The 12,885-nt window shown below is 41.5% G+C and overlaps 1 protein-coding gene across 1 annotated transcript; it reads left to right on the top strand.

Moving 5' to 3' along the window:
• Positions 1-6,908: 6,908 nt before the first annotated feature.
• LOC138893584 (uncharacterized) lies at positions 6,909-8,819 on the top strand. Its single transcript, XM_070178218.1, has 2 exons — positions 6,909-7,229; positions 8,784-8,819. The coding sequence occupies exons 1-2, from the start codon at positions 6,909-6,911 to the stop codon at positions 8,817-8,819; spliced, it is 357 nt and encodes a 118-aa protein (XP_070034319.1).
• The last annotated feature ends 4,066 nt before the right edge of the window (positions 8,820-12,885 follow it).

A 12,885-nucleotide genomic window follows, 5' to 3' on the forward strand; every position in this document is an offset into this window, starting at 1 on the left:
TGGAGAGGCATAATGGATCGTCTGGCCTCATAAAAAGAGGTTGCTCGGGCACAACTAACTTTGGCTGAAATCCAACTTAGAGCGGCAAAGGAGAGGGCTGAGGTTCAGATCAAAAAGGTTGAGGAGCTCCAATCCTGGTTTGGTTCGGCTGTCTCATATCGAGAAAGTCTGGCCAATGAGCTTAAAACGGCCAAGTTAGAGGTCGTTGTGGTGAAAGTCGAAGCTGATGAAATGGTGGCCCAGTACAAGGTCGATGCCGAGGCGGCTGATAAGTGGTGATTTTGACTACTTATTAGCGCCTTTTTTTTTTCGTTTTAGTCCAAAATCGCTTAATTGTGTTGCTTAAAACTGATAAAATATGCTTAATTACAGGAATATTGGAAGATGAGCTCCAAAGATGAAATCCACTCCAAGAAGGAGTAATATGAACTTAAGGACAAACACATCACAAAAGCTCAAAGTGCGGTCCGTATAATACTATATGCGGTCGCATGTCATGATGCAATTCCATCAGAGAAGATTGCAAGATGCGGACCGCACATGAAATTATGCGACCGCAAAAACTAGGTAAAAGCCAAAGTTCAGAGAACCTGCATTTCAAGATTAACAAGAGTGCGGACCGCACAATTATTGTGCGACCGCATAAGAGCATGATGCAGCCGCAAAACAAATTTGTGCAGACCACAAAAGAGCATGGTGCGGCTGCAGACATATTTGTGATGTCCGCAGAAAGAGAGAAGTGCGGCCGCAGGTTTCCAATCCTGTCAGGCTGAAGCAAAGTACGGACCGCACATGGAATTGTGCGGCCGCAGAACCTCCGGAAGGGCATTTTTGTTCGAAAATTCCAGCACTGTATAAATAGAAGAGTTTCACATTTTTAGGATAAGTTTTGACACTAGTTGCTACAGTAGACGGTTTCTTTTACTCATTTTTAGTAGTTTTTGCTATTTTGAGCTTTTTGAATATTGATTTCATCATTTTAATTATCAATATGGGTTTAATTACCACTTCTTCTTTTTCTTCCAATTTAAGCATGAGTAGCTAGATTTTCACTAGGGTTGTGACCCAACCCTAGTGTGTAAACTTAATGGGTGTTTGATTTATTATTTGTTTATGGTTGGGTGTTGATTATCTAGCCTAGTTATTGCTTTTATGTGAAGAATTAATGGTTGTAAATATTATTTTATGCCTATTTGACTTGGTCTCTACTTGAGAAAGAGAGACTTAGTCTAGAAACACTTGGCTAGCAAGAAATTGGGTCAATCGAGAGATTGATAACCCCAATTAAAGGGTTGAACCTAGAGATAGTAAAACTCGACTTGAGCTTATTATCAACTATTTTGTTCAATACCCATTAGGACTTGAGAAATCCAAATTGGGCAAAATCACTCTCTGACCGAGAGGTATTGAGTGGGTACTTCGGTGTTGATAGCTATAATACACCCCGACCAATAAAACAAGCTTTAAAGTTTACAACTCATTAGGCGAACACCTAGGTGAAGGTCATAGTCCTAGGCCTTTTATATCATTTGAAAAACAGCCAAAAACACTTTCCTAGTTTAAATTCTTAGTTTGTAATCTCTGTTTATATTAGACCTAGAAACAACCCAAGTTTGTAGAAGTGCAATTTGAGATAATTCAAGCTCATACACTATAATATATATCCCTAAGACCCATTCATAGCTCCCTGTGGAAAATCGACCATGATTCCTTGTTGGGTATTACTATTGCATCGACCGTTTTCATATCCTCAAATAGAAGAGTGAAATTGGCAAATGTGTGAGTACTGTAGGTGCAATCATGGCAAACAACGAGCTCGGAAACATAACCGTGGGGGATGTGGATGTTGATGATGATGTAATAGATGAGGTCCCTCTTGAACCTCTAGCCAATAGACGAGATCGGCCGTCTCAAGATAATGTACCCGTTCCACCCCACCTCCATCACGAGCGGCTCAACACCGGGTGTTGTCGAATGAAGGGTATGCAAGTGCTATAGTCTCACCCCGTATTAGGGCGGACAACTTTCAAATAACTAACGCGATGCTCACTTTGCTCGAGTAACGATGGTTATTTACTGGTGCACCGGGTCAAAATGCATATAAACACTTGGAGGGGTTAGTTGATACATGTTGGGGGAGAAAACAAACAAATGTCTCAGAGGATGCTTTGAGGCTAAGGTTTTTTCCTTTCTCTCTACGGGGAGGGGGGAGCTTTAGATTGGTTGGAACGTTTGCCAAATCATTCCATTCATACTTGAGATGAACTAGCAGAGAAATTTATTTCAAAGTACTTCTTTCCCGGGCACATGACCATTCTTCGGGATGAAATTCTATCATTCAAGCAAGAGCCCAATGAACCACTACACGAGATATGAGAAAGATATAGGACAATGGTGAAAGAGTGCCCCAACAATGATATGACGGAGAACATGATTCAACAAACTTTCTATCGGGGGATCAATACCACCAACCAATGTGTAGTGAATCAACTTGCCGGGGGGAGCTTCATGACTACGCCTTATGTGGAGGCATGTGATATTTTGTATGATATGGCGGGTACTTCATCAGCATGGCAATCTAGAGCCAATGTTCCACAAGGTGATCCAAATGTGATTCTTCTTCATAAAGAGTTACATGACTATGGGCAAGCCATAACCGAGCTGATAACCACCATGAACCAATTTGCAAAGGCTCAACTTTAACAAGTGCGAAACCCAAGGCAAGTCAATGCTATGGAGGGAATCAATATGATGGTAAACAAGAGAAGAACAAGAAGTCCACAAGTGCAACAAAGAGTGGACAAATTTGTGCAAGAAGATAGTGGATTTGATCAGGGTGATTCTTACAATGATCAAGAAGAAGAGGTCCAATATGTGAACAACTTTCAAGGTAAAAGAAACAACTTCCAAGGCCCTAGTGAACAACAATGGAGACCTTCGAATAATCAAGGCAATTGGAATTCTAACAACCAAGGTAATTGGAATAGTGGAAACAATCAAGGCAATTGGAACAACAACAATCAAGGTAATTGAAGTGGAAGCAATAATCAAGGGAATTGGCAAAACAATAATAACAAAGGCAATTGGGGAGGCAACAACCAAGGCGGGTGGAACAACAACCAAGAAAATCAGGGGTCGGGTTTTCAAAGGCCCCCGATGTAACAACAATCGAGCAACCCACCTCCTTATTCTTCTCATGGTCCTAGTTCCTCCAACAATGAAATGGGTCATATTGAGAACATGTTCAAGCAAATTATGGATAAGAATACCGATTCTGATGCCCAACTTGCTTCACACAACACATCAATCCGAAACTTAGAAGTGCAAATGGGTCAAATCTCTCAAGCTTTAAATTCTCGTCCTAAGGGGGCACTACCAAGCGATACGGTGCTGAACCCGAAGGGTGGGAACAATAGGGGCATACCATGGCCGTTACTACAAGAAGTGGAAGATGTGTAAATGCACCTACCTTAAGTCAAAAGCAACTTGTGGATGATGAGCAAGTGATAGAAGAAGAGGAGATCACGAATAATGTTGTAAAAGCAGATGATGAAATGTGGATTGATATTGATGACATGACAGAAGAGACTCAAGAGGATGTGAACTTATCTAGGGATCATGTGATTGACCTACCATAACCGGTAGTGCAAATATCTAAGGCACCATTGCCTAAGCCACCCCCTCCCTATCCTCAAAGTCTAGCCAAGCAAAATGGCGAGAATCAATTCAAGAAGTTCATTGATATGATGAAGAGTATCTCTATAAATGTGCCATTAGTTGAAGCCTTGGAGCAAATATGCTAAGTTTATGAAGGACTTGGTGACAAAGAAGAGATCGATGAATTTTAAAACTATCAAAGTCACTCACCAAGTGAGTGCAATTGTACATTCGATGGCTCCTAAGTTGGAAGATCCCGGTGCTTTTGGAATTCCTTGTACCATTGGAAGTGCCGAATTTGCAAAAGCTCTTTGTGATCTTAGGGGAGTATGAACTTGATCCCCTATTTGGTTTTTAAGACATTGGGAATTCGGCAACCAAGACCCACATCTATGAGATTCCAAATGACCGATCGTACAATGAAGAAATCGTTGGGGGTGATTGAGGATGTATTAGTTCGAGTTGACAAGTTCATTCTCCCGGCGAATTTTTTTATTCTTGATTGTGAAGTGGACTATGAGGTGCCGATTATTCTTGGTAGACCTTTTATTGCTATGGTGAAGGCTCTTATTGATGTGGAAGCTGGTGAACTCACTTTCCGGACGGGTGATGAAAAGGTGGTGTTCCACGTATGCAAATCTATGAGGCAACCAAATATCAATGAAGTGTGTTCATTCGTAGACTTGGTGAACGATGTAATTATTGATGATACAAGTGCCACGATTAATGTGGGTGACATGTTGGAGGCCATTTTGCTCAATTTTGATGATGATGAGATGGATGGCTTCACGGAATATGTTAATTCTTTGCAAGGGATTGAGTCGTACAATTATGCACCCCGAAACTTTGCTTGGATCTTGAGAATAGGAAAATTCCTCATACAAAGCCTTCAATTGAAGAGCCTCCTATCTTGGAGTTGAAGCCATTACCTCCACATCTCAGGTATGAATTCCTTGGCCCTTTCTCTACTTTACCGGTTATTCTTTCTTCTTGTTTGACTAACGTGCAGGTTGACTCTACATTGGTGGTGCTCCACAAGAGGAAGACAGCTATTGGGTGGACTTTGACGGATATTGGGGGAATAAGTCCCCGCATTTTGCTTGCACAAGATTAACTTGGAGGAAGATATCAAACCCTCCATTGAACATCAAAAGAGACTCAATGAAGCCATGCAAGACGTGGTAAAAAAGGAGATCATAAAGTGGTTAGAGGCCAGGGTTGTCTACCCCATTTATGACAGTTCGTGGACTTCCCCAGTGCAATGTGTTTCGAAGAAGGGGGCATAACTGTGGTCACCAATGATAAGAACGAGTTGATTCCAACAAGAACAATGACCGGGTGGAGAGTGTGTATGGACTATCGGAAGCTAAACAAAGTCACAAGGAAAGACCATTCCCCACTACCATTTCTTGACCAAATGCTTGATAGGTTGGCCGGCTGGGCATTCTATTGCTTTCTAGATGAATATTCGGGCTACAATCAAATCCTTATTGCCCCGAAAGATCAAGAGAAAACAACCTTCACTTGTCCCTCTGGCACTTTCGCTTTCAAGCGGATGCCATTTGGCTTATGCAATGCACCGATAACTTTTCAATGGTGTATGATGGTGATCTTTACAGATATAGTAGAGGACTACCTTGAAGTCTTCATGGATGACTTTTCGGTAGTCGAGGATTCCTTTGATGATTTCTTGAAAATTTTGGATAAGGTATTTGCAAGGTCTGAACAAACGAACTTGGTATTGAATTGGGAGAAATGTCATTTCATGGTCGATGAGGTTATTGTCCTTGGCCATAAGATTTCAAATAAGGGAATAGAGGACGACAAGGTGAAAATAGAGGTTATTTCTAAACTTCCACATCCAACATCCGTGAAGGGCGAGAGAAGTTTCTTGGGTCACACGGGGTTCTACTGACACTTCATAAAGGAGTTTCCAAAGTGGTGAACCCCTTGTGCAAGATTTTGGAGAAAGATGCTAAATTTCACTTCAACGATGATTGCATGAGAGTATGTGAATTGCTCAAGTTCAAGTTGACAACTACTCTCATTATCACTGCTCCTAATTGGAGCATTCCTTTTGTGCTCATGTGTGATGCTAGTGATGTAGCGGTTGGAGCAGTTTTGGGGCAACGTATCAACAATAATTTTTTATCTAGTCTACTATGCTAGTAAGACCATGAATGTTGCCTAAGTCAATTACACCATTACCAAAAAAGAGCTCCTTGCCATTGTGTTTGCTATTGAAAAGTTTTGCCCATACTTGATGGGTGCAAAGGTTATTGTTCATACGGACCATGCAACACTTTGGTATCTTATGAGCAAGAAAGATTCAAAAGCTAGGTTGATGAGATGGGTTCTTTTGTTGCAAGAGTTTGATATAGACATCCAAGACTGAAGAGAGTGAAAATCAAATGACGGACCCCTTGCCTAGTTTGGAGGAGTAGGGGAGGTTGCATGGTGGCCTTGAAATCAATGACTCTTTCCTCGATAAGCAACTCTTGGATATTTCAATGAAAGAGGTTTCATGGTTTGCAGATCTAGCAAATTCTTTTGTAAGTGATATCATCCTAGAAGAGTTCTCTTCAAACCAAAGGAAGAAGCTCAAATGAGATTGTCAAGACTATTATTGGGATGAATCGTACCTTTTTCGGATTTGCACGGATGGGGTAATTGGAATATGTGTACCAAATGAAGAGAAAAATGTTTTTCTTGAGGCTTGTCACTCTTCGCCTTATAGTGGTCACCATGGCAGAGCAAAAACGGCGGCTAAAGTGCTAAGTTGCAGTTTCTATTGGCCCACTCTCTATAAAGATGCAAGTGATATGTTGAAAAGATGTGATGAATGCCAACGGGCCGGTGGAATCTCGAAGAAGAATGAAATGCCTCTCACTACCATTTTGGAGATTGATATCTTTGATGTGTGGGGTATTGACTTCATGGGTCCCTTTGTGAATTCTTGTGGAAACACCTACATCTTGGTCGCGGTTGATTATGTGTCTAAATAGGTTGAGACCATTTCTCTACCTAATAATGAAGTGAGAAGTGGCATTTTTGAAGAAGAATATTTTCACAAGATTTGGTACTCCGCGGGCTATCATAAGCGATGTGGGTCGTATTTTAGCAACAAGGCTTTTAACACCTTACTCACCAAGTATGGTGTCACTCACAAAGTCACGACTCCCTATCATCCACAAGCAAGCGGTCAAGTGGAAGTCTCCAACCGAGAGATAAAGAGTATTTTGTCCAAAACAATGAATGTTAACCAGACGGATTGGTCAAAGAAGCTTGATGATGCACTCTGGGCTTATCGGACTACTTTCAAAACTCATATCGGGATGTCTCCATACCGGTTGGTGTTTGGCAAAGCTTGTCATCTTCCGATGGAACTCGAGCACAAAGCCATGTGGGCTTTAAAGAAGTTAAATCTTGATTGGGATGCAACCTCTAACTTGCGGGTTGCACAATTAAATGAATTAGATGAGTTCTGGTACCATGCATATGCAAGCTCGTCCTTGTGCAAAGAGAGAACGAAGTACCTTCATGACAAATACATACGAAACAAGGAGTTCAAGGTGTGCGATCTTGTTTTGTTGTTCAACTCACGATTGAAGATGTTTCCCGGAAAACTAAAATCCAAATGGAGTGGTCCCTTTGAAATTGTGGGTGTGACACCTTTTGGTGCATTGGACTTAAAGAACAAAAATGATGAGGTATTTTGAGTCAATGATCACCGTGTGAAGCATTATTTGGGTCAATTTTATGATGGCCACATGGTGTCAGTGATTCATTTGAAGTGATGGTAATCTGCGTCGTGTCGCAACGCTAAATCATACGCTTCTTGGGAGGCAACCCATATTTCTTTTCCTTTTTCTTTTCTTCTTCTTTAGATAGGTCTTATTTTTTACTAACTGGATTTGAAGAGTGTTGCAGGAATGAGTGTGCTTTACAGGAACTGTACTAAAAAAAAGTGGCTCAGTATGGAAAAAGTGCGGACCGCACAATTTTGAATGCTACAGCAGAAGGAAACTGAGGCCGCACAAATTGAGCTGGAAAGATGCAAACTCTCTGAAGTTTGTTTGTCAGAGAAACAACCAAATTTCGTATGCACAACGAATTCTACGGTCCGCACCAAAATCTGCGGCTGCACGACTAAATCTGCGGACTGCAGATCATCTAAGGAAAGTAAACCTCCAAGTAACAGAGTGCAGACCGCAGATCATCAAAGGAAAGTAAACCTCCAGGTAATAGAGTGCGGACCACAAAAGGAATTCTGCCGCCGCACTCATCTCGTTGTCCCTTAGCCAGGTCCATTTTGTATTAATAGTAATGTTAAGGCTAATGTACAAACTTTTCATTCTCTGAGAACTGAAACTTTGCACATATCTGTTCATTTATCTACCACCCATATACGCATCTGTGATCATTCCTTACCATTTCTTCATCACTAGTATGTTCAAATCATTTCTAGGATTCTTTAATTTTCTTAGTTTAGTTTATAATTTGTTAGTTATTTTAGACCATTTGTCCTTAGAAGTAAATTTTCTATTCATGTGGGGTTTAAATTGTGTGGGTCAACTCCTAATTGCTATTTGGGTAATGGGTATCATGATTATCATATTTAATTGCTATTACCATGACCAATTTGTGCATAGATCGAAACCCTTAAGGAATCTTCCCGACCTAATTTTGAAATCTGCGGCCGCATAAGAATTTGTGCGGTCTGTAGAAGTGTTGACTAAGGCAGTTGGTAAGGCAATAATGTGCGAACTGCACTTGCAATTATGCGGACCGCAGTAATCTTATCGCGGTCGCAGAAAAGTATGTGTGGCCACAGATCAGGCCAATCTCTGTCTTCAGAGAGTTGCTATTTTGAGGTACTCATAGTGCAGCCGCACTGACAATTGTGTGGATCACACTTTAGATGTGCGGTCACACTCAAAATTGTGTTGACCGCAGTTTCATATCTGCGGCCGCATATCCAAATTATGTGGTCCGCACAACCCAGGCTGCGGCCGTACTTGCAATTGTGCGGACCGCACTTCCCACCCTGCAAACATGTTTTGTTCTATGAATGTTTGTTTATCTGTACTTGAACTGTAATTGACTCCTGTTGTTGTTTGTTACAGAAAATGGTTAGTTCACGAGATCGTGGTGATGCATAAAAGGGGAGTGGTGAACCTTCTAGAGGCAGAAGCAAAAGCAATTTACCCCTCTCCCTCCAAAGGGCAATCAGTAACTAAGCCATAGCAAGCCGAGGAAGATATCCCGAGACTTTCGAGTCTAGTTCATATGCCTCATATCGCGAAGCATCGGAGGGTGACTCAATGCAAGAGCATCCTACTATTCAATCACAGCCACAATAACTACAGGGAAGATACCAACTTAGAGACGAGCCTTCCTCCTCTGAGAGCACTTAGGAGGGTTCGGAAGGTGACAGTTAGGCTTCAGAGCCCTCATTCACACATGTCCCCGATGCACCTTCTACTACAGTGGATGTTGTTGATATTCCGGATGATGTCCGAGGGGGTGATACTAGAGTTGTCAGCCTTGAGAGGTCGAAGAAGAAAGAGATTTGGGAAGATAGGTTTGTCAGTCTGGCTACTTTCACAAGCTCCCGAGAGTGGTTGCCAATAAGATCGCTCACTCTTGAGCGTCAGTTCATGATAAAATACCTTGACAAGCAGTGTTGAGATAGTTCCAGGAGAGGAAATGGTGGATGTGGTTCACCAAAAGTGTGGTAGATTCCAGGGAATACCTGGTCTAGGAATTTTATGCCAATGTGGCGCATATAAAGAAAGGGACCAAGGTAACAAAAGTGATAAATCTAAAGGTGCGATTCGATCAAAGCACCCTGAACACGTATTTAAGGTTTGAGGATGTGGAGCATGTGCAATACCTGGAAAATTTAGCACTGGGAGATGCAGTTTGACCATGGCTAGCTGAGATTCTTGCAGCTAAGAGGCCGCCTCCATCATGGATCACAGCAGGGGTTCCCATTCAGCGTAACACCATAAATTTTGAGGCAATGGGATGGCAGACATTCGTGTGTAAAAGACTAGACCCGTGCCAAAATGAAACAAATCTTCCAATTCAGCGGGCAATGCTAGTCGCTTCTATCATGGCCGGGTACCTAATCAATATGGGTGACGTGATGTCGGCTAACATGTATGTGGTCACCAGGAAAGGTGACACCTCCTACCCGTATTCCAACACTATCATTGAGTACCTTACGGATGCGGGTGTGGAGCCGAGGGATTTTGATACCAAGGTACGGGCGAAGAAGCACTTCCCATGGTATTATTTGATGGGTGGTGGAAACCCAAAATAAAAGGGTCAACCCTCTACTACTGCAGGCCAGTCTGATGAGCTCGTCAGGGTAGTTCTTGAGACAGTTGACATGCCATCTACTTCAGCAGAGCCTGCTGATGATGCAACAGTTATGCCTCCACCACCTTCTTCAGGTCCCTCAGCATCAGTGCCTTCCACATCAGCTTTGAAGCTGGTGCACATGCCCGCTCATCCACTATCTGTACTGTGAATCTCCCAAACACTAGCGAGCCTCAACAACTAGATGCAGATAGCCACTGCAAATCTGTTTGACATATCCAGTGATACTGCAACACAGTTATCCACTCTGGCACCCCAGATTCCTCCGACATTGGAGGATACATTGAAGAATATCTTGGAGAACCAGACCACTATCATGAACACCTTGGTAGCACATGGAGCAGTGATTGAGGAGCTGGGGAAGCAGGTAAAGAAAATGAAGAAATCCAGGCGTCCAAAAAATCAGTTGATAGGCTGAGGAGAGAGGTGACCAAGATAGAAACAGCTGGTGATCTTTCATTTGATATGCTCATGGGGTCAGACCCACGAGCACCAGAAGATCCAACGGCACCATCAGCTCTAGTGGCACCAGCTGGCCAGTCTGAGGAGCCAGACCTGGCTGCCGACACTACTGAGGCAGTGCGCCAGATGTTCCCCAACCCAGTTACTCCCAAATACGATGATGAGATCCAGTTAGAGGAGACTGAGGGAGATGACGCTGCTATGGACACAGAGATATACAAGGCCACATAAGGAGTCTTTTTCACTTTTACCCTTCTTATTCTTGCTTTGATTAAGCATTGGGGACAATGCTTATTTTTATTCGGCGGGGGGGGGGGAGTTATTTGCTATGTGGATGACTTTAGATATTTGGTTTGTAATAACTGATAATATTCTCTTCTTTCTCTTTATTCTGTATATATATATATATATTCTCTCCATTCTCTCTTGATGTATATATTCTCTCTTTTCCTCTCTCATTATGCTTTCATTAGTTTGCTTTTTAGCTTCCTTATTCTGTTTGCTTATTGGTCTATGTTTAATCTAGTAGCTTCATTTTAAATTTTTAGCTTCTTTTTATGTTTTAGTGAACAATAAGCTTTTGGTTTTCTTAATGCCACAGTTCGTTCCAAAGGTAATTTTGTGTGAACCAGATGACTCTTCCCAACGATGGATGGCATGGCAACCTTCTTAAGGGATTGAGTCCATTTTTGGTGTTTAGGTAAGAATAGTAGTAATAATGAATAAAAAGATCTAATTGAGTCTGGTTCGAAGAGTCAAACATGCTTCACTTGGTACCAACACACTTAACTACGTGGTTATGGTTAAAAATAAGGTTTTTGGAAAGAAATGGCTCTAGTTAGTGACCTTGTGACTCTTATGTTGAATTAGGAAATCTTCGAGTGGTTTAGTCGAACCAGAGTGATTTTCAATCTTGAATATGGTCGTTGTGGGCCCTCGACTCTATCCGCTTTAACAATCCAGTTGCGTAAGAGGTGAGATGTTGGTGGTGCAAGTCCAAGTACCCGTGCAAATGTTCTAGAACTTGCCCCGAATGTGTTTCTAGGCAAAATTTTAAGTTTTGCTTGGCTTGAGAAGTGATTGTAGGCTCTCCTTGACCCGTTTGAAATTTTCCATGGCCCATCAAAGTGGTATCCCTAGTCAACCCAATTGAGCCTAAAACCCTTCTCATTTGATCACCACGTTACAAGCCTTTATCCGTTTTGTTGTGACCGTCTCTTGGCACCCGAGCTTTCCTTAACACTCTTGTGCAACAATTGGCTAAAAACGTAAGTTTGGGGGAGAGACGAGGAGTTTGAAATGAGGTATTGTAATGACCCGATCGATCATTTTGAGTATTACAACCCCGTTTTTCCATTTGCTTCTTATTATATGTTTAAGTATAATTATGAGATTTATCGGGGAGGTTTTAGAATGAATTGGAACACTTAGTTCCAAGAATTAAGGCTTAAGTTAAAATATTTCAATGGATGGCGAAATATGTGTAAACAACCCCGGAATAGAGTTTTGATGATTCGAATAACTCCATATGGTAATTTTGGACTTAGTAGCATGTCCGAAATTTTTTGTGGAAGCCCCTAGCTTAATTAGGCCTGAAATGGCTAAAATAGAAATTTAAGTTTTGAAGTTTGATCGGGGAGTTGACATTTTGATATTGAGGTCGAAATCCAGTTTTGAAAATTGTTAAAGCTCTGTTATGTCATTTATGACTTGTGTACAAAATTTGAGATCAATCAAAATTGATTTGATAGGTTTCGGCATCGAATGTAGAAGCTGGAAATTCTTAAATTCCTTAAGCTTGAATTGAGGTATGATTCATGGTTTTAGCGTTGTTTGATATGATTTAAGATTTTGACTAAGTCCGTGTGATGTTATAGGACTTATTGGTATGATTTGACGAGTCCCGAGGGGCTTGGGTGTATTTGTTTTTGGATCATTGATTGAGAGACTAGTATGGTTAAGAAATTTGGGAGTTCGACCATGGTCAATATCGGGTCAAGACGACCTCTTTTCAGTATTTTGAGTGCGTGAGCAGGTCCGTAGAGTGTTTTATGATTGAAATTCATATATGGTTTGTGTCCTGAAGGTTTTGGGTGAGTTTTGGATGGTTAACGGATCAAAATTTAAACTTTAACAGCTGCTGAAAAAATCGAGGTCATGAAAAATTGAGGTCAGGAAATCGAAGTCATGTAATCGAGGTCATGAAAATCGAAGCCAGGAAATCGAAGTCATGAAAATCTAGGCTAGAGAAAATCGAGGTCATAAAAAAATGAAAGCTGGAGAAAATAGAGGTAAAAAAAATCGAGGCTGGAGAAAATCGAGGTCATGAAAATCGAGGCCAGGTCTGGACAGAAACTTTAAGTTATAAAACAGGGGAGT

This window comes from Nicotiana tomentosiformis, chromosome 6 (assembly GCF_000390325.3).
Source record: "Nicotiana tomentosiformis chromosome 6, ASM39032v3, whole genome shotgun sequence".
NCBI lineage: Eukaryota > Viridiplantae > Streptophyta > Magnoliopsida > Solanales > Solanaceae > Nicotiana > Nicotiana tomentosiformis.

Excerpts from the sequence above, each read along its gene's own strand:
- LOC138893584 (XM_070178218.1), top strand. The coding sequence starts at position 6,909 with ATGAATGTTAACCAGACGGATTGGTCAAAGAAGCTTGATGATGCACTC. Across the intron at positions 7,230-8,783 it reads TACGAAACAAGGAGTTCAAG|AAAATGGTTAGTTCACGAGA; the intron begins GTGTGCGATCTT and ends TGTTTGTTACAG.